General features: G+C 31.1%; 1 protein-coding gene across 1 annotated transcript in view; it reads right to left on the bottom strand.

Annotated features, from left to right (window-relative positions):
- LOC106469137 (kinesin-like protein KIF2A) overlaps positions 1–22,607 on the bottom strand; it is a 61,167-nt gene that overhangs the window by 10,698 nt on the left and 27,862 nt on the right. The window contains exons 12-16 of the mRNA XM_022397562.1: positions 21,230–21,321; positions 19,041–19,183; positions 17,533–17,607; positions 13,330–13,465; positions 11,495–11,605 (exon numbers count right to left, since the gene is read on the bottom strand). Of these exons, the coding sequence (XP_022253270.1) occupies positions 11,495–11,605; positions 13,330–13,465; positions 17,533–17,607; positions 19,041–19,183; positions 21,230–21,321 (557 nt within the window). The remainder of the gene's footprint in view (positions 1–11,494; positions 11,606–13,329; positions 13,466–17,532; positions 17,608–19,040; positions 19,184–21,229; positions 21,322–22,607) is intronic.

Raw genomic sequence — 22,607 nt, 5'->3', positions numbered from 1 at the left:
ATATATATAAAGACACATTATTGTACAGCCAAGCATTACCTACCTATGACCAATGTTATAATGCTTGTAAATTAAAGAAATTTTCTTTTTATCCCTGTATCTTTTCATTGGTTGATATTTACTTTAATTAAATAAACTACATAGATTTTTATGAACTTTGTTTTTCTATTTTGCATTATAATTTTCCTTTTGTATTTATGACAAGACATTTATTTCTTGATACACCTCATTATTCAACTTCTTTAATCTACACCAAAGCATATATGCTAATTAATATCTGGTTTGTTAGTTTATCATACCAGGTTTTTAAACATCCCTGCTTAAATAAATCTATATACTATTATACACTTATCCTTCCATACTTTCTTACTCATAATAAAAAGGATAACTGTACAAACACTGCAGTGTTACAAGTTAGTTCATATGATTGTTTTTGTCACTTGTTTTATTATCACAAAAGAAAACAGTTTGGAAGTTTTACATCTGAATTGAAACAAGATATATCAGTTAAAAAAAAAGATGAAAAATACACTTAATTTGTTGGTTAAGGATATAATTATTTACCTTTAAGAGCTGGATGATTAGTGGAATTTGATAATCATTTAATAATCAGGCTCATTAATTGATTACAATTGACTAATCAATTATTCTTGCAAGACTTGTATAGTCGAAGTAATCAGAAATTGTAATAACCAAAATCACTAATTTCAATTGATTGATTATTTTTGTAAGTTGTGACACTATCTGACTAAGATGAACAATCTTAAATTAATTGAAAATAATGGATGAGTAAGATCTTTTTTTATATGGAGGCTTTGTTCATCATTGGTCTTTGTTAATATTTTGAAATAATTTGAATTTATAGCTTTGTCACACTTGCCTAGTGTGAGCTCTCATATATTTGATTTATTCTGCATTCTTAAGGTTGTACCTTCTAACAGTCACGTCAGCAGCTTTCTTGTAATAGAATCACTGTAACCTTGCTTTTAACAAGGATTAATAAATTGATAAACTAGATTTGATGTTTCCAATGAAGAAAAGTGAGCTGGTTTAAAAATTTGTCCAATTATACATGTTGATATACTCTATGAGTAAGGTGCATACATGTAGTTTAACGTATGAAAATTTAATGATACATGTCAAAGTTAGAAACACTGGATATTTAGGAATTTCATATGTTGATAGTTTACTAAAGTTTCATTTGTTCAAATAGTTACAAATTATTCAATCAATCAAACAAATACAATAAAAATTTTTGAACAGAAATTTTTGATGTTTTCAAACTCATGCAAAAATTCACAAGTGCTTGAGATCTTATACACATGATGAATTAAGATCTTCAATAAGTTTTCTTTAAATAAAGTTGGTATATAAATTCACTGAGGTTGGATTCAATGAAGTCCAAAAGGTTGTGTTATAGCCATTATGCATATGAATGTTGGAGGTGGTTTTAATTTTGATTCTGTTGTATTTGTTTTATACAAATGCTTTTACAATTTTTTTTCATTACAATATTTGCACAAGTCCAGTTTTGTTTTTGTTTTCTTCTTTTCATTATTTTCCTGTCTGTTACCATGATGGTTATTTATATTTAGTCTTGGTATAGAACCTTTAGTAACATGCGATTTATAATTATGGTGAATAAAAACAGCATTTTCGTTTTGTTTAGTACAATAACAGTATTATAAGATATTATGGTAAATGTAATAAGAGTATAGAAAACTAATTTTAATTGTTTAAATATAAGTTAATATAAACAGTTAAGGTTTCTTGTTCCCAATTTTATCATTCTAAACAATATTATAAAGTTCAAAAACAATTATTAAGTTTCAAAATTACACAAGTCTTTTGTTTAAATCTTTAAAACGTTAGCTTACAAGGCTTTCTGTTTACTAAAACAAGCTAATAATCTCAATTATATATATTTTGAAAAATTTATAGAAATAGAAAATAAAGATTCACAGTTTATGGAAACAAATTTTTAATTAATTTAAGATGACCTCAGGTTAAATAATCATTTATAGAACAAACAAATGCTGTAATATTTATTGTTCTAGTTATGTCTTGAGTGACATTAAAAAGAAAGTCTTAGCTCTTGTTATAAAATTCAAGTAAATCCAGCAAGTTTAAATTTGAAGATTATTTCTATACTTCAAGCAGTTTTTACAGTTCTTGTTTAAATAACCAATTTAGTTTAAACCTGGAAACCTTCCGGTGATATTAAAACACAAGTTAGTGGAATACCTTTCGCATTTTAATAATTATAACTCTAATTACTAATTTCTGAATATAAGTAAGGAAGATCTGTTAGCACTAAAAAAGGTTAATAAAAATAATAATATAGTTATAACTAAATCTGATAAAGGTATTAGTCCAGTTATTTTTAATAAAATAGAATATATAAATGAAGTTCAAAGTTTATCACATCTTCAAACACCAGCAAGATCATAAATTTACATTTTTAAATGCATTAGTTTATAATTGTGATGGTGACTTTGAAAGTGAATTTTACAATAAAAACATTTACTGGTCTTTCTTTTAATTTTACAAGTTACATATCAGCTGTGTTACAAGAAAGTTTACTAGAAATCTCAGTTCATTGTGCATATAAAATCTCACGAACCTAAGAATTTTGGCATAATAAGTTTCATAACATCCAAACCCTTCTGTGTAAGAAATGGTTTTCTATTTATTTGATTAATTGAATAATTCATGATGAGAGATGGGCAATTAATTAAATTACTCATGAGCATCAATTACATTAATTAGTTGTTTTCTTAGTGCAAAGCTTCAAAATGTGCTACATATGCTCTTTCCATCATGGGGAATCAAACCCCAAATTTTAGCATTGTAAATCCATAAACACACTGCTGAATCATCGGGGGACACATTGATTACTGTTATGTAATATAATCAAGCAATCAAAATTACAATTAAACTGATTAATGGCCATAAACATTTAAAATTGGTGTTTGTTTATTCCCACTATACAATTAAGTGAAATATTGCAATTATGACTTCTCGTTCTTATTTTTAATTAATCCTTTCCTACCAAGAGACTCGGGTTGCTACAGAGGCAAAATGACAACATTTAATATTGAAAAATTGTGTGTAATCTATACCGTCAAATTACCTCCAAAATAAGATAACTAAATGTTGATATTTCACATTTTATTTTGATGTCAGTTTTATTAAAATTTGTTTTGTTGAAATGATTTAAAAAAAATCAAAACTTCTAGCTCATGTTGTAATCTTTACTGTTACATTTCTTGACTGAGCAAATTTGGTAAATTTGAATTCGTTTGAGGCTTAACTTGAGCTCAAATAGTTTGAAAACAGCGAGTTTTTAAAGTTGGTAATGTTAATAACTGTAAAATTCAACTACCCACACATTTCATTCTACAATTTTCAAGTTTACAAAACTGACAAAATTGTAAATATATCATCTGAAACCTGGGATTATTTTCTTTTTCACAATCTATTTGACATATAGCGCTATTCCTTCCTTGCATAGTTACACTTCACTGTAAAAATGTAATATTTCTCTCAAAGTATCCAGACCCCTTGAGACTAAACCAAACTCTGTATTGTAAGTTAGTAATGGTTTCCTATTACTTGTAAGCCATGGAAAAGCAATAAACTTACTGAATGAGTTTCATTTTGTTTTATTTTACTGAATTGTCTTGGCAGTTAATCTTTTGTATACAAGAACTCACAAGTAATGCAATAACATCGTCAAGTTGATCAATAATAGTAAGATCATATTTTGCCTCAAGCAAAGGTAGAGACAGCTAAATTTTTTGAGCACATGTACATAAGTTAGTACAAGTAGGACATAGATATGTTTTATGTATAAAACATAGAGAGATAAATGCTATATATTCGTATTAGTTTTAATACTTTAGATGATTTTTTTGCAACGTTTTTTTCAACAAAATGGCCTAGCACATGACATCATCAAGCCTACTATAGTATATGTATGAAAACTGTCTTTCAGGTCAACAGTTATGTGCATCATGCATAAAGGTACTGTAACAAGCTATGTTATATAGTAGTTTTTATTGTATTATAAATTATAACTTGACCAAAAAAAATTAAATGTATATTTTGAAAGGCCTCATGGATATCATGTTGTGTTTGAAGTGTCTGTGTTTCAGATATGGTGACTTTTAGAAGTTGTTAATTTTTATTCATGCAAGGTCAAAGGTGACATTATGCCCAATATGAGGCTTGTTCAGCTTAATCCTGGATTTTAGCATTGTCAGCCCATTAATGTACAACTGACCCATCAGAGGACACATTAGTCAGTGTCACATAAAATAATCAATTAATCAAGATTATGATTAAATTGATTACTGTTGCAAATAACCATCTAAGTGAAATTAATTGTTTTTGATTATTATTGTTTTCAATTATTCTAACTGTCCAAATAATCGAAGGATTGTTACTATGATCTCTCATTATTATTTTCTATTAATTCAAGTTTGTTCAGTTAACTAATTAGTGTTAGGTCCTCATAAAAATAATTAACTAATCAAAATTAGTGATACTGATTATTCCAACCATTCAAGTAATTGAAATATTACCATTATGATTTATTATTTTTTTCAATTAATTTGAGTTTGTTCAGCTTTGGGCCAGAATGGCCTAGTGATCAGAGTTGTTGCCTTGTGAATTAAAGGTTGTGGCTTCCATTTCCATTGCCTAGTAACATGCTCATCCTTTCAGCAGTGGGGTGTTATTTTTGAGTTACGGCATAGCAACTAAGAAAATCCACCACCACCACCCCTAATTCTGAATTGCCAAACAGAGAGAACTGTCTGGTAGCATCTACCACAAACTCTTGTGTTACTCTTTACCAACAAATGGGATTGAACAATTATAACACCTTAGATAGCCTTAGCAGTATTGTTATAACTCAAATAAACTTGTCCAGCTTCAGACACAATTCAACTGAACTCTCACACAATATGATAGATAGTACTATTTCTGTTGACAGGACTGTACGTGATGGTATGTATACATCTCATAGTAATTTTAATACAAGAAAGCTGCTGAAATAAGTGAAAGAACTTGTAATTTAAGAATGCTGAATAAATCAAGTGTAGTGGAAGATGCCCTAGGTAAGTATGATATAGTTGTCCATTCAAATTATGTTAACATCTTAACAACAGCTAATGACAAACAAAGCCTCCATATAAAACTTATTCATTTGTATGCTGAGGATGAAAATTAATAGGGTAAGTTAGTAAGACATTGTCAACTTTAAGCACTTGTTATCGTGTTAATGGTAACAGGAGATATGCTGAGCTTCATTTTGCAGATATGGGTTTGATCTCAATTAGGGTGTGGTTTTGAAGCCAACTGCTGTTTAAACACTGTGTTATACAAGTTCTTCCATTTTCATTGAAAATACCGAAGATGTCCTTTTTTGAAATGTTGAAACTATATATATATATATATGTATCACTTAACCCTAAGTGTACAGTGTTGATGTACTGCACCAACCACAATATCTGTGGAGCTTTACATTACAATATTCACTATAATTCCAACTATACTAAATGTATCTTCAAGAAATTTGGCAAGCATTTAGTAAACATTACAAGTTTGTTGCACATAAAAAAATCAGACTTTACTGAGCTAGTTCCAGTTCATGCTAAGAATAAAAATACTTCTTTTCATCTTACAGTTCTCATATTTTATTTCATTTTACTAACCTCTAGAGCCTCTTAAATGAGTATCATAAGTTGTTGTTTTTTGGTAAAACTTTAGTACTTCAGCTGATTTTATCTACCATAACACTAATTGTAGTAAAATTATCTGTGGCAAAAGTTAAAAAATATGAAGTAAAATCCAAAAAGTTCTTCTTTATTTGTTTTAAAAAGATTGCAGACTGTACAACCAATTGAAATTATCTTAAGAGCTTTAAGCCCTCTTAACTTTCACAACTGCTTTCATTTATTTTGTTGAAAAACAACAAATCACCAAGTGAGATTGCAGAAAGTTTAGGGTAAGCAAACTTTCATGTTACATCACATGACATCTCTGACTACACGTTCCTCATGTATTACTTAACCCTTTGAGTGCATAATTAAATTTCGGGTTGGTTCTTGAAAAGTGTCAATTATCCACTAACAAATGAAATTTAGAATTTAACAAATTTTAAGCAATTTTTCAATATGAAAATCCACCAGTTGCACTTTTGCTCAGTGATGTATGCAGACGCAGTACTAAGGCAGGAAATTTGAGGAGGTGCGAGTTTCCTGATTCTCGCATTACGAGGAAAAGTTTTTGTGACACCATGGATTAAATCTGCTTGTCACACCAAATGGCTATAAATTTCAAGTCAAATATATCCAATTATATATCCAGGATTCAAAGGATTAATGAAAAAAAGTTTTATTTTACTTACTTCTGTTAAAAAATATAACAATTTAAAGTATACATTAAAAGAAAAACAAGCACTTAGAACTTATCTTTATTCTAGGCCAGTTTGCAGTTGAGTTTCTACTTTCTTAAGCCTTCTTTTTCCTAATTATGTTGGTTATTCAAAATGTAATTCATGTAGCTTTCAGATATGAAGTTAACAAAACAAAAACCACATCACTCACTAGATTTGATTGTATGAAAACTACTTTATTCAAGTTGGCTTTCTAGCTAACCTAGAAATAGGTTAAAAGTTTCATTACTTCTTGGATCAATGTCTTTATCCAAACCCACTGAGCTCCAATGGGAAATTGACCTTTGACTTTTATGGTTTAAACAAAACAGACAATCATGCCATTTTCTTTTTGTATGGGTTATACATAAGGCAGTCACAAATGTTAAAGACAATTATTAAAATTATTAACATTTTTTAAAAGACAGGATGTGATAGAAGGGGTGTGACAGGTTGGTTTACCTTTCTGGTTTACATCTCAGTAAGACAAGAAAATTGCATGCTATAAGTTTATATTACACTTTAGCAATAGTTATAATATAAGAGTGTAATTTGTTCCAAACACAGATGACCATATAACGGTAGAAAAAAACAACAACCTAAATGGAAAATTCAGAGCAAAGAAGTGTCATGAGATACAGAGAAGTCAAGATTGATAACTTATTAAAATATTTCCTTTTGAAATTAAAAAATTAAAACTTCTATAATAATAAAATTTGAATTACAAACTATGTTTTGATGTCAAGTTTATTGTTATATATATTGATAATAAAGTTGTTTAACACTCTTGCTACAGACATCTGCACACAAGTCATGAGGTTTTAGTGAGTTACATTCAAAAGTTAAGTATACAAAGAAACTTGGAATCAAAATTTAGCTAACAATCAAATTCTAATATCATATAAGCTTTAAGTTCTTAATTTTATAAGGCAATATTATAAAAAATCCTCAATTTCTCCTAATCCAAGAATTGTAAGATTTGCTTTCTAGGTATCCCCTCTTCTCTAATTTATTTACCACTTCTCTGAGAACTACGAAATTTTATGTAAATTATTCATTATAATGTTATCTCTCAGGCAAAGCATAATTTTATAGCATTCAATCTTATTTGGTTACACAGCCATAAACTAGAAAATCAGATCCCTGTTGCCATGCTCACCCATCTCATCTTCTTTTTTCACAAATTGACAATAGTTCTCATTATTTCTAACCATAAAAAACAAGGTTTTAAGCTATCAAATGGCGTTTTTTGGTGCAAAGCAACTAGGCTATCTGCACCAAACAACTGGTAAAAACCTAAACTAAAATTGATATAAAATGTAAAAATAAATTGAGTTAAAACTTGGGTTTACCCCTGACATTAGGCAGTGTCATTGGTGATGGTGACATTGTCCAACTTGACCATGTTTTTAGCTTTTTGCGGGTTTTAGGCCTTTTTAATTTATTTAAATTTTTTATCTCAATTTTGGACATTGTTTGTAGAAAGTACATGTCGAAAATGGTGCTGCCACTCATGGTCGTAACAATGGCTTTTGTGACTTGAGTGTCAAAGGCTACACATAGGTGGGTCAGTACCAGATAAAAGAAAATGATGTGTTAAAAAACTGATGCATAGCCTAGCCAGGGCAACTTCCTCCTTATGATCCTTATGGAAACAAGATGGCCAAAGAGCAACAGAAGGTTTGATCTGTAAAAGCTTGTTATGACATTGATCACCCCAAGTCAACTGCCAACTGGCACAAAGCCAGGCCTTCAATACAAGACCGTAGTCCATATATGGAACAGGCCGTGACGGTACCAGAGCAAACAGATGTAGCTGCAGTGTCAGCGAGATTGTTCCTGGGAATAGCGATGTGGCCAGATATCCAGAAAAACTGGATACTAATGGAAGATGGAGCTGGGCCAGTCATTATTGAATATTGACGAGAACTAACATTAAGTGATTACAGGGCCAGTAGAGAGCTATGAAAGTCAGTGTAAATAGTACAATCACTGTACTGCATAGCTTCTACACGATCCAGGGCAAGAGAAATGGTACACAACTCGGCAGTGAACACAGAAACTGTAGATGGTGATCCTGTGAGCAACCACCGAGCCACAACAAACCATGGCAGAGTCCACAGAGTCACCTGATTTCAAACCATCCGTATAAAGGGGAACAGAATGATGCATCAAAAGATGTTCATCACAGAGAAGACAGTACTTCCAATTGGGAGTATCCACCTTTCTCAGATGACTCAAGGTAAGGTGACATGTGGGAATGGTAATAAGCTATGGTGGAATGGGCTGGTTAGTGGGGATAGCAACATCATCAAATGCCAGACCCAATACATCCAGTTGCACCTGGATACAAAGAACAATCTATTCTGAAATAGCATGGCCCACCGAGGAAGAAAGACACAACCCCAGGTGGGATGCTATGGTAAGGATCGAAGTTTTGTAGCAGACTGTAGAGAAAGTTGCAAATAGCAGAGGTGAAGAGGAGATTCATGGGACTCTGTGTACAAACTCTAAACTGAAGAAGTGTGGAAAGCATCCGTGCAGAGCCGAAGCCTCAGATGGTGAATGGGGTCAAGCATCTTCAAGGCCAAGGTCCTGGCAGAACCATAGACAAGTTTGGATTGAATGAGGGCACAATAGATCTTGAGCATAGAATAACAATCCACTCCCCAAGAGGTAGAAGAGAGGACATGGAGGATGTTCAGTGCCCTTGTATATTTGACACATAACTGCTTGATGTGAGGAATGAAAAATTTTCCTTACACCAGAATGACAGGTTGTGTGATGGGCAAGTGTATAGAAGGTTGGTGCTGCTAGTTGACCAGTGCGTGCCCACCTTGTCTATGCCACTAAATCCACCCTTGGAGGCTGTAGCCATCTGTGTTTCCTTGCGTTGTACCATTGCTGTTTGTTTTCTCTACCTGTCTCCAGGAGAGACTTATGATCAATCAGACCTTGATGCTCTCGTTGAACAGTTGCCATCTCCTTTTTATTCAGAACTTTTCATTGGACAGGCAATTCCATGTCTGTGTGGGTTTGATTATTCTCCGTTCTTTTACACAGGAACTTGGAGTTCTTCAGGGCTGTGTCTTGAGTGTCACACTTTTCAGTATCAAGATTAATGCTATCACTACACAACATCCTCGTAATGTTGCAAACAGGCTCTATGTCAACAACTTTCACATCTTGTGTTGGTCGTTGAATATGAGGTATATTGAGTGGCAGCTTGAGACTGCCCTCAATCGCTTGTTGGAGTGGACCACAGCAAACGGTTTTACCTTTTATTTTTCCAAAACCGTTTGTATACATTTTTTCCACCAGTGGGGACTACACCCCGATCCCAATAGTGTTCTTCATGAGGCAAACTTCTTGGGGCTTTTCTTTGACCGTACTCTTACTCCTCCACCTAAGTAAAAATGGCCACGTTGCTACAGTGGAACTGTTGAGGTTTCTGTTCTAATTTGGATGACATTGAGGCCTTGATTAATTCCTATTAATCTGTGTGTCTTTCCTTCCAGGAAACATTCAGGAAACCTGCTGATACAGTCACCTTTTGGCCTTCCAGTGACTGCCCAGGTCCATTTCCTTCGGCACCGGCTTCTGGTGCCTGCTTGGATCCATCTTCTTAGGATCCGAGATGCAGAATGATTATTCGTTCATGCCCTTAGTTGCTGGAATCTACATCTACTGACAGAGACCTGTCCACTCGACTCAGGGCAAGATCTGTAAAGGTTGACAGACACCCTTCTAATAAAGAAAAAATGGTGCGGTTGTAAACTGAAGGATTCACCACCCAGCCCAAATGGTGGGGACAAAGAGAGGAGTAGACATGGACTTGTCAACTCAATTATTCATTGAGGTCAAAAGAATCTTCACATGGTTGGAGAACAACTCTGTTGGAAGCATGGAAAGATTTGTCTGCATTCCCACTGTCGCAGTGAAAATTAATGTAGCAGCATATATCCACGATGGAATGGGGGACAATAACCTCCAAGCCTCAGGGTAAGAAATGTTATGGACAATACGTAAACACTATAACTCCTTCTCCTCCCCCTCTTAGGGCAAGAACGGTAGTAGGAGAGGTGGAACCACCACAAATGATGCAGTGAAGGTCCAGTTGCTGCTCATAGGCATCATGGGCTTTGTCACCACAACAGGCATACATCAAAAAACCACGACAAGATGCCTTCAAATGTCTGAACTGCTGACACTGGAAACACCTGAGAGGGTTAGGAATGTATGGCCCCACCTTACAGTTCAGATAGCTTGCTTGATGGAGGCAGGTGGACGTGGTGATGTAAACATCAAAATTAAGACATCTTTTGGCAGCCCATCATTGCAAATGGAGATACGGCACACAGCAGAAATCCCTTGGGTGGAGAAACCAGTAAGGATCTCCAACTCAGAGATATTCTTCAAATCCCTCTCAATGATCACTCCTCGGGAGGAATTCAAAGTAGCATGGGGAGTACCCTCAATGGGTATATCTCCAATGGTCATCGACCTCAGGAGGAGTTTGCTATGTGTAGGTGTAGATGTTTCCAACAAGATGTCTTCAGAGCGCAATTTCCTGACTGACTTGGGTGAGCCAACAAGCCCCTCTAATCCCTTTTGAATGAAAAAGGGAGACATTTTCCCTGAGGATTTGTCAGATAAAGAATGATGGGATAGGTTCTGATTGTGGTGGTGATTGCATAACAGAGTTGTCCATGCATGGTCATTTACCGAATAACTGTTTTTTTACTATCTTATTTTTTGGAGGATCCAAAATAAATAAAAGATGATTTAGATCTAAGAGTAGGTAAACTGAAAATACAGAACCTTCCCTGGGAGGTCCTCTCACCACGTACAGGAATCCAACTCAAGGAGCCTAATAAAATGGAAAGTTAGTGTAGATATATATACTCAATGATACATTGTGAAATTAAAAAAAAATTGCTTAATGTCAAAGGGAGATTGCTATTATGATACAATGTTAAGATTAAGAATTACAATAAATATACATAAATACTATAAATATACATATAATACTACTTGATGTGAAACACTTACCATACATGTTCGGGAATTCTCTCCAATGAACGAATCCCTCAAAACCTGAGTTAGTTTACTTGCTCTGAAAGGTAGATGGGCTCCTTTATGTCCCAAAGCTCGAATACACTCCTGAAACAGAAAATAGTCTCAGCACTTGACTGATAAGATTCAATGCAAAGCAAATTAATCATATTTTATTGGTTAAATCAGTACAGTTCTGTTAAAACGAAGAATAATAGAGGACTGGTAAAATTAGTGACCAAAAATCATTATCTGAATTAATATTCAAGTAGTAGCTCATTGAAATACATTGAAAAAATGGAACTTTTCCATACCAGCTTTTGGTCAATAGGGTGTCAAAAGAAACAAAACAAAACAAGGGATGTTTACATTTTGTCTGGAAAGGTAGCTGTTTTTTACAGTAATATTCCAGAAAAAATAAAAGAATTACTCTAATACCAAAAAAAGTAAAACAAAAAAGATGGAATTTCCTCATAATTTACTATATTGCTAAGTCCACAGTGCTATGTGTTTAAAGTAGTTTAAATACAAATATCTTCACACAGTACTAAAGAATGTGTCAAAATATCTAAGCAATAAAAGATGAGAAAGGGTTGAGATATAAGGGTCAAATATCAAGAAACCTATGCTCGTATAATAAGGCAAAATACTTAAGTGTGAAGTAAGAGGTGGATTTGGGCTATTTGAGAAATGTTTTTTAAGTATATGGCTTTGTTTTATTCTTGTTACATGTTCTAATAATGTATGAAATTAATTTAATTTCATCTTGAGATACCTTTGGAATTCTAAAGGTCACTCTGAATGACCATTCTGTATTGAGCTTGTCTTTAATAATAGTCAATTTTTTCATTTATTTATCTATATTTTAATTTTTTACATTAATCAATTATTTGTTTTTATTTTTAGGGATGATAATAATAATAATAAAACTTTTTATATCTCTGGCATACACAGGGTCGAAAAATAGATTGTCTCACAATATTTATAATCATAAATATATTGAAAACAGAAAGAATGCTAAATAACAACCAAAGAAAGCCAAGCACAATAATAAACTGGTCATTTAGAGTGATATTTATAACCCCAAAAGTATCTCCAAATGAAATAAAATTCATTTTATGCATTAAAAAAATTGATAAAACAGTCCTATGCATGAAAACACTAATATTCACATTACTATTTGTCTTGTATTTCAACACCTCCTCAGTTTGTATTATACATATTTTGATATGTTATGAAGTACTGTTTGAAGATGTTTTTCTGTTAAAAACTAAATTGAACTTTAAAAACTGTGGATTTGATATTTTAATATTCAAAATCATGTGATAACTCAGGGTTTTCTTTTTTAATCATCTTATCTGCATATGGACAAAATGTAAAACATCTACCATTTTGTTCCTGTTGCCCCCATAACCCAATTGACCTGAAACTTGTGTAAACAAATCAATTTTTTCTTTGTATTTCAATGGGATACTACTTGTGTACTAACCCTGATAACTATTTCTGGTTCCTGAGTTTGCAGTCCTTCTTTAGCAGTCTCAGTGAATAATTTTTAATATCTACACAAAGAACAAGAAAATCATAACTAAAATTGCTCACAGACCCAAAGGAATGTCTATGTATAAATGCAAGTTTCAACTTAGTATAACTTTACAAATAAATTCATAAAAAAAAAGCACAAAACATTTAATGAAAAGTCTAAATATGCTTTTTTACATGTCATAGTCAAAAGATAAAAGCATGATTTATTTATGAAGCTCACTTGATCTCAGATGCGATTCTGAAAACAGAGGCAAGAAACCGTCATTGACAAGATATAGAAAAGGTCTCACCTTAAGTGCTAGCAAACTTTTATTTATTTCTGCACCTTCCATTCTAGTCTGCCTGTTTGCACTAGAGGTGTCTGCTCCACGTTCATTCCCTGCCAGGTCTATTAAGGAAAACTTCCCGTGAAGTCGACCTGTCATCCTAATGAATAAAAAAATTTAATTAGTCTTGCTGGGAAAAAATAAGGAGCTGTGGGTAAGAGAAAATTATTTTTGAATTTCTTGAATAACATGGATACATTATCACAGATTAATGCATATGAGCTCCATTTCACAGTGAACTTTTTTCTCTCTTATCTCCACAAACCTGACATTTTTTTTGTTCAGTGAGAGATGATAAAACACTTTATACTCAATTGCATGCTTGTATATTTACCAATGTTTAAAACTGCCATCATATTACTACAATATTTTCTTGGTTAGTGTATGTAAAGTCTATACAACCCACTTGTAGAACATTCAATAATAACTGTTTTTGTAGAACAGAACAATTACCTACTTTTAAGAATTAGTGGGTCAGGTAAGTACCTACTTTTTTCTTTACCAATCCATGTTAGGGAAGAATGCCACTTTTACCATTAAGAAAAATAACTTCTAAAGCTTAGATATTATTAGACTACCTGAACCTTAAGCCAAGGTTTGTTCCTCATAACATCTTCACCCACAACATCATGGAAACTAAAGCTTTATATACATTTATTTGAGGAAGTAATTTTTGGAATCCAGTTGGTGAATAACATGAAGAAATTAAAGAATTCATAAAACATTTGTGCACATGAGATTATAGAACTAACATATATCAATATTACACAGTTTGTGTTTTGTTCAGAGGTTCTTTTTTAACTTCCTTTATGAGTACAATAATTAATTTTAACCCCAAGTAACTGTACCAGTAAATTATGGCTTAACAAGGGCTCAGTCCCTGGGACCTACCTCGTAACCATTTTGTGTTTGTTATAGTTGTCATGTTATAACTTTTAAATTAGTAGGCGAATGTTAACGAAAATTGTCAGATCATCAGTAAATATTACAATGCTTTCATACACAAAATATAAATTTTTTTATTAAGTCTTAAGGTTTATAAAGCAATGTTTTTCTCATGTCTTATTTTTTTTTCACATGTTGTCTATTTATCATGCAAAGTAATATTCATTTTAAAATTAAAAATACTTTTATGCATCAGAAAATTTTGAAATTTCATACTCGAAATCTTTATAATGTCGAGATACTTATCAAATGTTTCTTAACAAAAAAAAATTATATTTTATCTGTTATTTTTAGTAATTTATCTCTGTATGGGTTCGGTAAATTTGACCGATTTTACAACCACAAAAAAATAAATAAAAATAAAATATATATATATATAAGTTATGCCTCTTTCATTCTAGAATGAACACAAATTATAACACGAAAACAAATGTTTAGACTAAATAGCTTAAATCTCATAACATTGTACATGTATGTATATTTATTATTTTTATTATACTGACCTTTGAGCCGTACCTGGCTAACAATACAGAAGTTACAATGACAGGGATCACATGCACTCGTGTTACTGTATCAAATAACATAAAACTGACCTTTGGTCTGTGCAAAGTAACTTGTTTTGGCTGTTTTAGTAGAGAATTTTGTAAAATACAGTCAAATTTTAATTATTATACATTATATATATGTATATAGATTATTGCTATTTTGAAATACACTCTTAAACTTATTTGTCTTAAAACATAGAACAATAACTAAAGAAGAAAAGCAAACAATTATCTCTTCCAGTTACAATCTTTGTACTTGGTTGCTGCTTGATATAGGTTGCTAAGCCTTTACAAAAATTGCACGTGGAAGATATGAAATAAAATATTTTTTAAAGTTTTATATATACATTTGAATAATTAAATAAAATCATAAATTCCAATATTAATACCATAGAATTCCACTATAATTTATCAAGCTTAGTAACTACGATGTATTTTAATCTAAAAGAATATGAAATTTCAAGCAGACTAAAGACACACCCTACGTTGTTGAAATATTGGTTCGAAAGAAAGAAATGGTGCCAAGTCTGTTAAAGTGGCTGATAAAGCCACTAGGGGGACATTCTGAGCTTTTGATTGGTTATTCATATCATATGTAGAAGTGTATATAAGGGAGCATTTCCAAAAATGATAAGAGGTTGGTGGGGTGTTTGATTTATTAGATGAGCAATATCTTAGCAAATTGAAAAAATAAGAGGCTCTTATTTTACATTCTAGTTTGTCTATATCTGTAATTTGAGTTTCTAATTCATTCGAAACCATAGACTTAGTATTTTGACTTCACAAACATCTAATTTGAACCAGTGCTGCATTCAACATACCACATGACACACAAAATTCTGTTTATCTGTGTTTTTTCAATATTTGCTTTTAAATTATGAAACTACGTAACATATAGTACTAAAAATTGAATTATAATCTACAGTTTGATACCAAATTTATTGACATAAATTAATGAAATAATAGTTCCATAAAATTTTGAATGCGAGTCAACAAACGAGATGACATGGCCTTTCACCCGTGACCCGTCTCAAAAGGGTTAATAAATAAACCCATTAAAAAACAGATTTTTTACTGCCATGTAGATAAATTACAATGAAACCGATTAAAAGTAGTATTACTGCTTGTTAGCAGGAAAGAAGTTGAAGCAACTTATCTAAATTTTCTTGCTAAAGGGTAACACTTTGTTTGAAACATCACAAAATGAGCTACAGCGTGAACACATTACCATTATCAAGAAGCAACTGAAAAATGAGCCAGAACATTTGAAAGTCAAGCAAGAAAATTTTTTGTATCCTTTGAAATTTATTGTGAAAGAGTAAATTCTCAAAAATGTATAATAAACTTGCATGTCTTATTAAGTTTCATAGAATTACTAAAACTAACTGCCTAGATATTTAGCTTTGTATACATGTGTGCCAATACACTGAAATAATAAGAGCAAACATCTGGAATCTTAAGGTGATGAAAAAAAAAAGACAATATTAAGTAGGTGTATGCAAATGTAATAAATAAAACATAAAAATTAAAATGAATACACAATTAAAAACACTTTTAATTATGTACCCATTTTAAAGTTGTGTTATTTATTGTTATAAAATTATACACAAGCACCAATACTTTAGATGTATGCATACACAGCAAAAATGTGTCATTCTACAGTAATTATAGAATGAGACAATACTCAGATGTTTAGTGAGAAACTGAAATTAACTTTGTAGAGTTCTTTGCAAACTATGTGGGCTGAAATTACAGAACTTTAATAACTATAAGTAACATTTAACTGATTTTACTCTAGCTATTTGCAAAAAGATGGTATATATTGCTAAATATTTGGAAAGTACTGTAATAAATACAATTTTATATATGTTTTGTATTTATTGTGTTTGTGCATCTTTTAAGATGTTGCTCAGCATGTTTCACACAAAATGTTTTCTTTAATTTGACACATTCAATTAGAAATGTACATTTACACTTCAAATACACTTACTGTAACATAATAATCTTTAATTACTAAATGCTTTAATTCACAAAGCTTTAGTTATTTGTGAAGAAGCTGAAAATAAAACCATCAGGCTTTAGTAAGGGGTGGAAGGGAGTCTATAAACTAATTAAAAGAATACAGGACTTCAACTGAAATGTAAATACTTAGTGGGTTACATGAAGTTTTGTCTACTAAACAGAAAGGTTCCTGTAGTTCTTTTATTGTCTTTACCACAGAGTTATAGCCTCTTTCTTGCATTATACAGAACACATCCTAAATGTGAGCTTAATAGAAAATTGTTATTCAGTGTCTTCAGTAGTTACAAAATTCAAATCTAATTTAACATGTTTTGGATTATGGTCTTAAATGATAAAAATTAACAGTATAAGCAGTCTGTATGTTTCCAAAAAATGGCAATATACTTATTTCACAGTTTTTTAAAAATAGAATAAGAAATTAATGTTACTATGGATCAACAATAATATGTTTTGAGTTATGTGGCTTCTTTTCCTTTTTTCTTTAATTTTTTGCAACATGCCTGACCACCATATAAAACACAATGAAAAAGATTTTCATTAGGTAGAAAATATTTGGGTAGGTATACATATTAATTATATTACCAATATTGTTTTTATTTGAAAAGGAATAATAACTTTTAATATCTAGAGAGAAAGTAATTCTGTTATTAATTACCTCTTTTTTAAAATGATCTGGAAAACAGCATGCGACCTGGATGAGTGCTGATTGGCTGAAGTCTGCCCTGACGTTCTGCGTGAAAAAATTTTTTAAGTTCATTTTGTGTTTAGGCTATATTAACTCAAATATCATGATAAATTTTAAATATTGTGGAAATGAAAATAATTTGTACAAAATATGAATATATTACTGTTTTTATTACTGATGTGGTTGAATTAAAACTTATAGCTAAACATTGAGTTACCTAACACAAATTTGTTGAGCTTATACAAGGCTAAGTTTTTACAACTACGGTATACACAAGTGCAGTTCATAATCAAAAATAAGCAAAAGAGACTGAATTAACAGTTTAATAAAATTTGATGAACCAATAATCATACATTAAAACTGATAAAGGTTCTCAAATGCCATTAAACTCCATCATGTTGCATGTTGCTGGGTTTGTACTTTTCACGGATGACAACTTGTAAAAACTAATACTGGTAGCAACTACAATCTCTTATAACTTTGCACGTATGAACTGAGGAAAATAAGAGCATTAGCAATGTCATCTGATTTAGACTACACTTCAATGTGAAAATCAACATTACATCTCACAAAGTGAAAACCTCAAAAACATTTTTTAAAATACTTTCATGACTTTCTGTGGTAATTCTATATTTTACACTTAATACATTTTTATTTTTGATATCAGGCAAATACTTCACTTATCAACCTCACATTGATAAGATAAACTTCTTTACTAGATAGTTTGGACTATAGTATTCCTTACATCGATGAATGGTATTATACACTAGAATATAGTATCTTAAGTGTATTTAATTTTGGAAAGTGAGGGCCCACGTCTATAATATTCAGTAATTCATCCAACATTTTATTAAGTTTTGTATCTTTCATTCAATATCTAAACATTCTGCTACTTTTGTAAACCATACTTCTCAGATTTAAACCTGAAATTATTCAGCAATAATAACAGATGCTTGGATTTGTGGCATAATTTAAGCTTCCTTTTAATGATTTATACATGATACCTCAGTAAATATTTCCTAAATTATATCTCCAGTTAACAAAAAATACAACTTAATGGACTAAAATTTTTAAAAATGTAGGAAACTAAAGTTATTACATTAAACATGTTGTCAGCATGAACTATATTGTTGTAATGTTAAAGAAAAGCTTTTTATGATTGTTTTGTAATATTTAAAATAAATTTTAAAATTCAAGTATGTCATACTAAGCCTATCAAATTTAAACTTGATGTAAATAGATTTTTTTAGTTCTATAATTAAAAGTGAACTGGCAAAAGTTTTCGCTGCATTTTTCTTGTATAACTTAATTTAAAAGGAAAAAACACAAAAATGTTTAAATTTGTTAAAATGTATTTCAGACCTAAAGGGTTTCTTTAAAATCAGGTTTAATCAAAACTGTTATTATCAATTATACAATGAATTACTAATCCCTGAGCAAGTACACATTCCTCCCCGACCCACCCTAACTAATCTTACCTGACACTGTTACCATGTTGAATTAGCTTAAGCACATCATCCACACATTCTACAAGGTTTTCCTGGAGACCAACTACTTGTACCTGCTGTTTGCCATCTTCCAGGACTCTTAATTTAGATTTATTATTCAACAGATCAAACACCTATGAATATACATGTATTAAAAAAAAAAAAAGGAAGACTTAGCATAACTTATACAGATGACAAATTTCGGGATTGACCATACTTACTATATTGAATTCAGAAGACATCCATTTTTAACACTAAGAAAGTTTTAAGCTACTTTTAAGATACTTACACAAAATCTTGTATTAAAACTATTTTACACAGATCATTTTCTCAATAAAATGTAAATTCCATAAATATTTGGTATTCAAAAATCAAATATGAGGTGGTGCAGGTTTTATTGGAGAAGGTTTCCTTAAAGTATTGTTTCTTCCATTGTTTAAGAAAAAAACCTGAAGATTTCAATAGACCTAATGATAAAAACACTCTAAACAGCAATGTTTTTTTTCACACTGCTTTTAATTAGTCTATTATGCATTACAAATCAGGAGTACGCAAAGACACCATTAAATGTTTTGTACCATACATAAAATAGCATTTTGAAAAATACTTTTGTCAGCCAAAATATCTAACCCAGCTGGTAAGTTTCGGTACAGAATGAAAGGCTCTACAGGCACTGGTAAGCAGTAGACAAAAAAATAATTTCAAATGTTATTATTACTTGCTTCCGATTTGAAATCTGTAATGGACTAATTAAAAGAAATGTGAATAAAAAACATCTGTAGCCTAGTGTAATTCTTATTATTAGAGATGAAGATCTGTTATTAGTTCTCAGCTGAAAGTATGTTGTTTTTTTTGTCATATTAAATTAAAATAGGGTACATATTTGCAGAATGTAGTAGTCTTATGTTCCTCAATTCTGGCAGTACTTCAAACATATAGAATTGTGTGAAAGGTTAAGTTTTTCTTTACTTGAATGGAATTTTACACTTTTGGAAATTTTTTATAAATTAAAAAAAAGTCAGTTAGAATTTTTAGAAAATTCTCAGTAGTTTGTGGCTTAGTTTTGATGTGCATGAATGGTGGTGTTGGGACTTGTTTATGATTTTGAGCAAGTGGTAAAATTACTTTAAGATATTTAGATGAAATTGGGTGGGGTTTAATCAATGGCCTGAAAGGTTTTCTCTTTCTTTGATTCAATTTTCTTTATAAAGTTTAAGGCATATACGTAGAGGTTAGTAATGACTTTACATAGAATTGGAGAAAATAGGTATATATTAAATAGTGTGTGAAGTTTTTCTGCAAATAAAAGGGGAACAGTGGTAGATAACTTCCAAATACAAAATTATTGAACAGAATATACAAATTCTACAAAAACTAAAATTGTTTGTAGAAATCATTTTAAAATGGGAATGAGGTGATATGTGATGAAAACAGCTTCAAAAGGTCAACTTTTAAGATCACTTGGGGAAATTGTTAATGAGAATGAAACAAACTGAAATATCTTAAAGCCATAAGAACTTATGCTGATTTCAATTTTTTGGGGGTAAGTGGGGGTGAAACTGCTTTTATATTCTATGTGCTTCTTGAGATGATGAGCTAGGTTAATATAAGACCAAGGTTTACTGAGAAGGCAACTCTATGGATGATAAAAATACAATACAACTTTACAGCAACCTTATAAAGATAGATTGATATATCAACCGTTTCAAAATTTCAAGCACATGCAGTCATTAGCAAATTAAACACTTGTACAATTTACTCTGCACAGCCATCTATAAAATAAAATCTTCCACAGCCTCACTCTGTATTGTTGTTTTATGCTAATAAGCCATAATATTGCACCCTTGTCCGAAATTGTTCCCTCTCTTAAAGATTACCAGCAAATTCAGAGCAAGTAAGAGCCAGGATTCAATAAAGAGATACTTAATATTACATCTTTTGAAAATAAATTTTTTAGTATAGTCTGAAAGAGAGATGACTCATAAATAATTCAAAAATCAACCATATAGACATTCAAACAAACCAAAATGCAAGAGAGATTTCTGTACACAAAATAAAGTTATAAATCAAAACGTTTCTTAATATAATCTATTTATAAAGAATCAATTAATAGCTTAAATTATTTTACTGTAAGAATAAGTTATATATAAGTTATGGTCTTCTGTTAAAATTAAACCTACTTTTCCACTGTATATTTCAAAGAAACTGGATGTCACAATCAAATCTTCACTTTGGTATTTAGCTGAATTCAGGAACCTAAAGACATCTTTTGCTGTATATGAAAGAGAAGTGTTAGAAATTATTATCAAACCAAAATAAAATATATTTACATTCAAAAGCAATTAACATTTGTTTACTGCAGTTTTGATATCAACTATTCAAATTTTATTGGCTTAAATAAATCAACTGAAAATAAACACTAAATAATATCCATCAATATACAAGTGAATCATACGTATAGCTTCTGTTATTAGCTACTTTTATACTACTTGAATTGGAATTTTCAAACTGAAAAGCACTTAAATAAACATAAGTGGTCATGTCAGTGACCCTAAGAGTTCAGGTATAGATGTTCCTAATTTTGAACTACTGACCAAAAGAAAGGTAATCAACCAGCAGAAATCATAGCCACTAGGGCTTTCTGTGGCACTCTGAACTGAGTAACATGATAGATTCTAATTCTTATAATGCTTCCACAACTGAAAGTGCACAGTGTGTTTAGTGCGTTCACATTTCAAACAATGAACCTTCTGAACTACAGCCCAACATGTTAACTACTCGGCAATGCCTAATCCCATTTTTCTTAACTGAATCTTCTAATACTTACTTTGTTATACCACAATTTTGCACAAATGAAAAATAGAGAATGTATATATATAAAGACAGATAAATATTAGCTATATACCATCTACATTTCAATCATTAATCTCTCCATCAACAAGTCTGAATGATGAGAAGAACTGCTACACTGAGAACAATATTGGTTGAAAGCAGTCTAACAAAAAGTAATGCAAGATAAAAGCAGTTTACAATATAAGAATTGTTTAAATCTGTGAGACAGTGATAAGTAGCAGCTTACTTGTTTTTGACAATTTCATTGTTTAAATGAACAATGTTGTTACAATCAAGAATACATCATTAGTAAAAACAAACAGTAAAATATTTTAATTATACAAGTTGGTTACAAGTAATATATAATGAAACGTAAGAGAGAACTATCAACGAATTGTGAAAGAGAGGATGTGACAGGTGGGTGTGGCAGGAGGGGGTCTGATTTTCTAGTCTATCGCTCTGTAACCAAACAAAATTGAAGGCTATAGAAATTATGGTTTGTTTGAAAAATAATGATTTTATAGAGAGTATTTTATGTTTAATTTCATACATTTTTGAAGGGTGATGGATAAAATAGGAATGATGACATGCTTAGACAAAATGTGTCACGTGGGTCACACTAGTGGAAATTCAGGATTTTTAAAAATATTCCCTTGTAAAAATCAAGAACTTAAAACTTGTATGCTATTAAAATATGGATTATTAGCTAAGATTTTATGCTATTCT

This window comes from Limulus polyphemus, unplaced genomic scaffold (genome assembly GCF_000517525.1).
Source record: "Limulus polyphemus unplaced genomic scaffold, Limulus_polyphemus-2.1.2 Scaffold3321, whole genome shotgun sequence".
In the NCBI taxonomy this organism is placed as follows: domain Eukaryota; kingdom Metazoa; phylum Arthropoda; class Merostomata; order Xiphosura; family Limulidae; genus Limulus; species Limulus polyphemus.
Note: the sequence above shows the minus strand (reverse complement) of the source record. Positions and strands in the feature narration are given on the sequence as shown.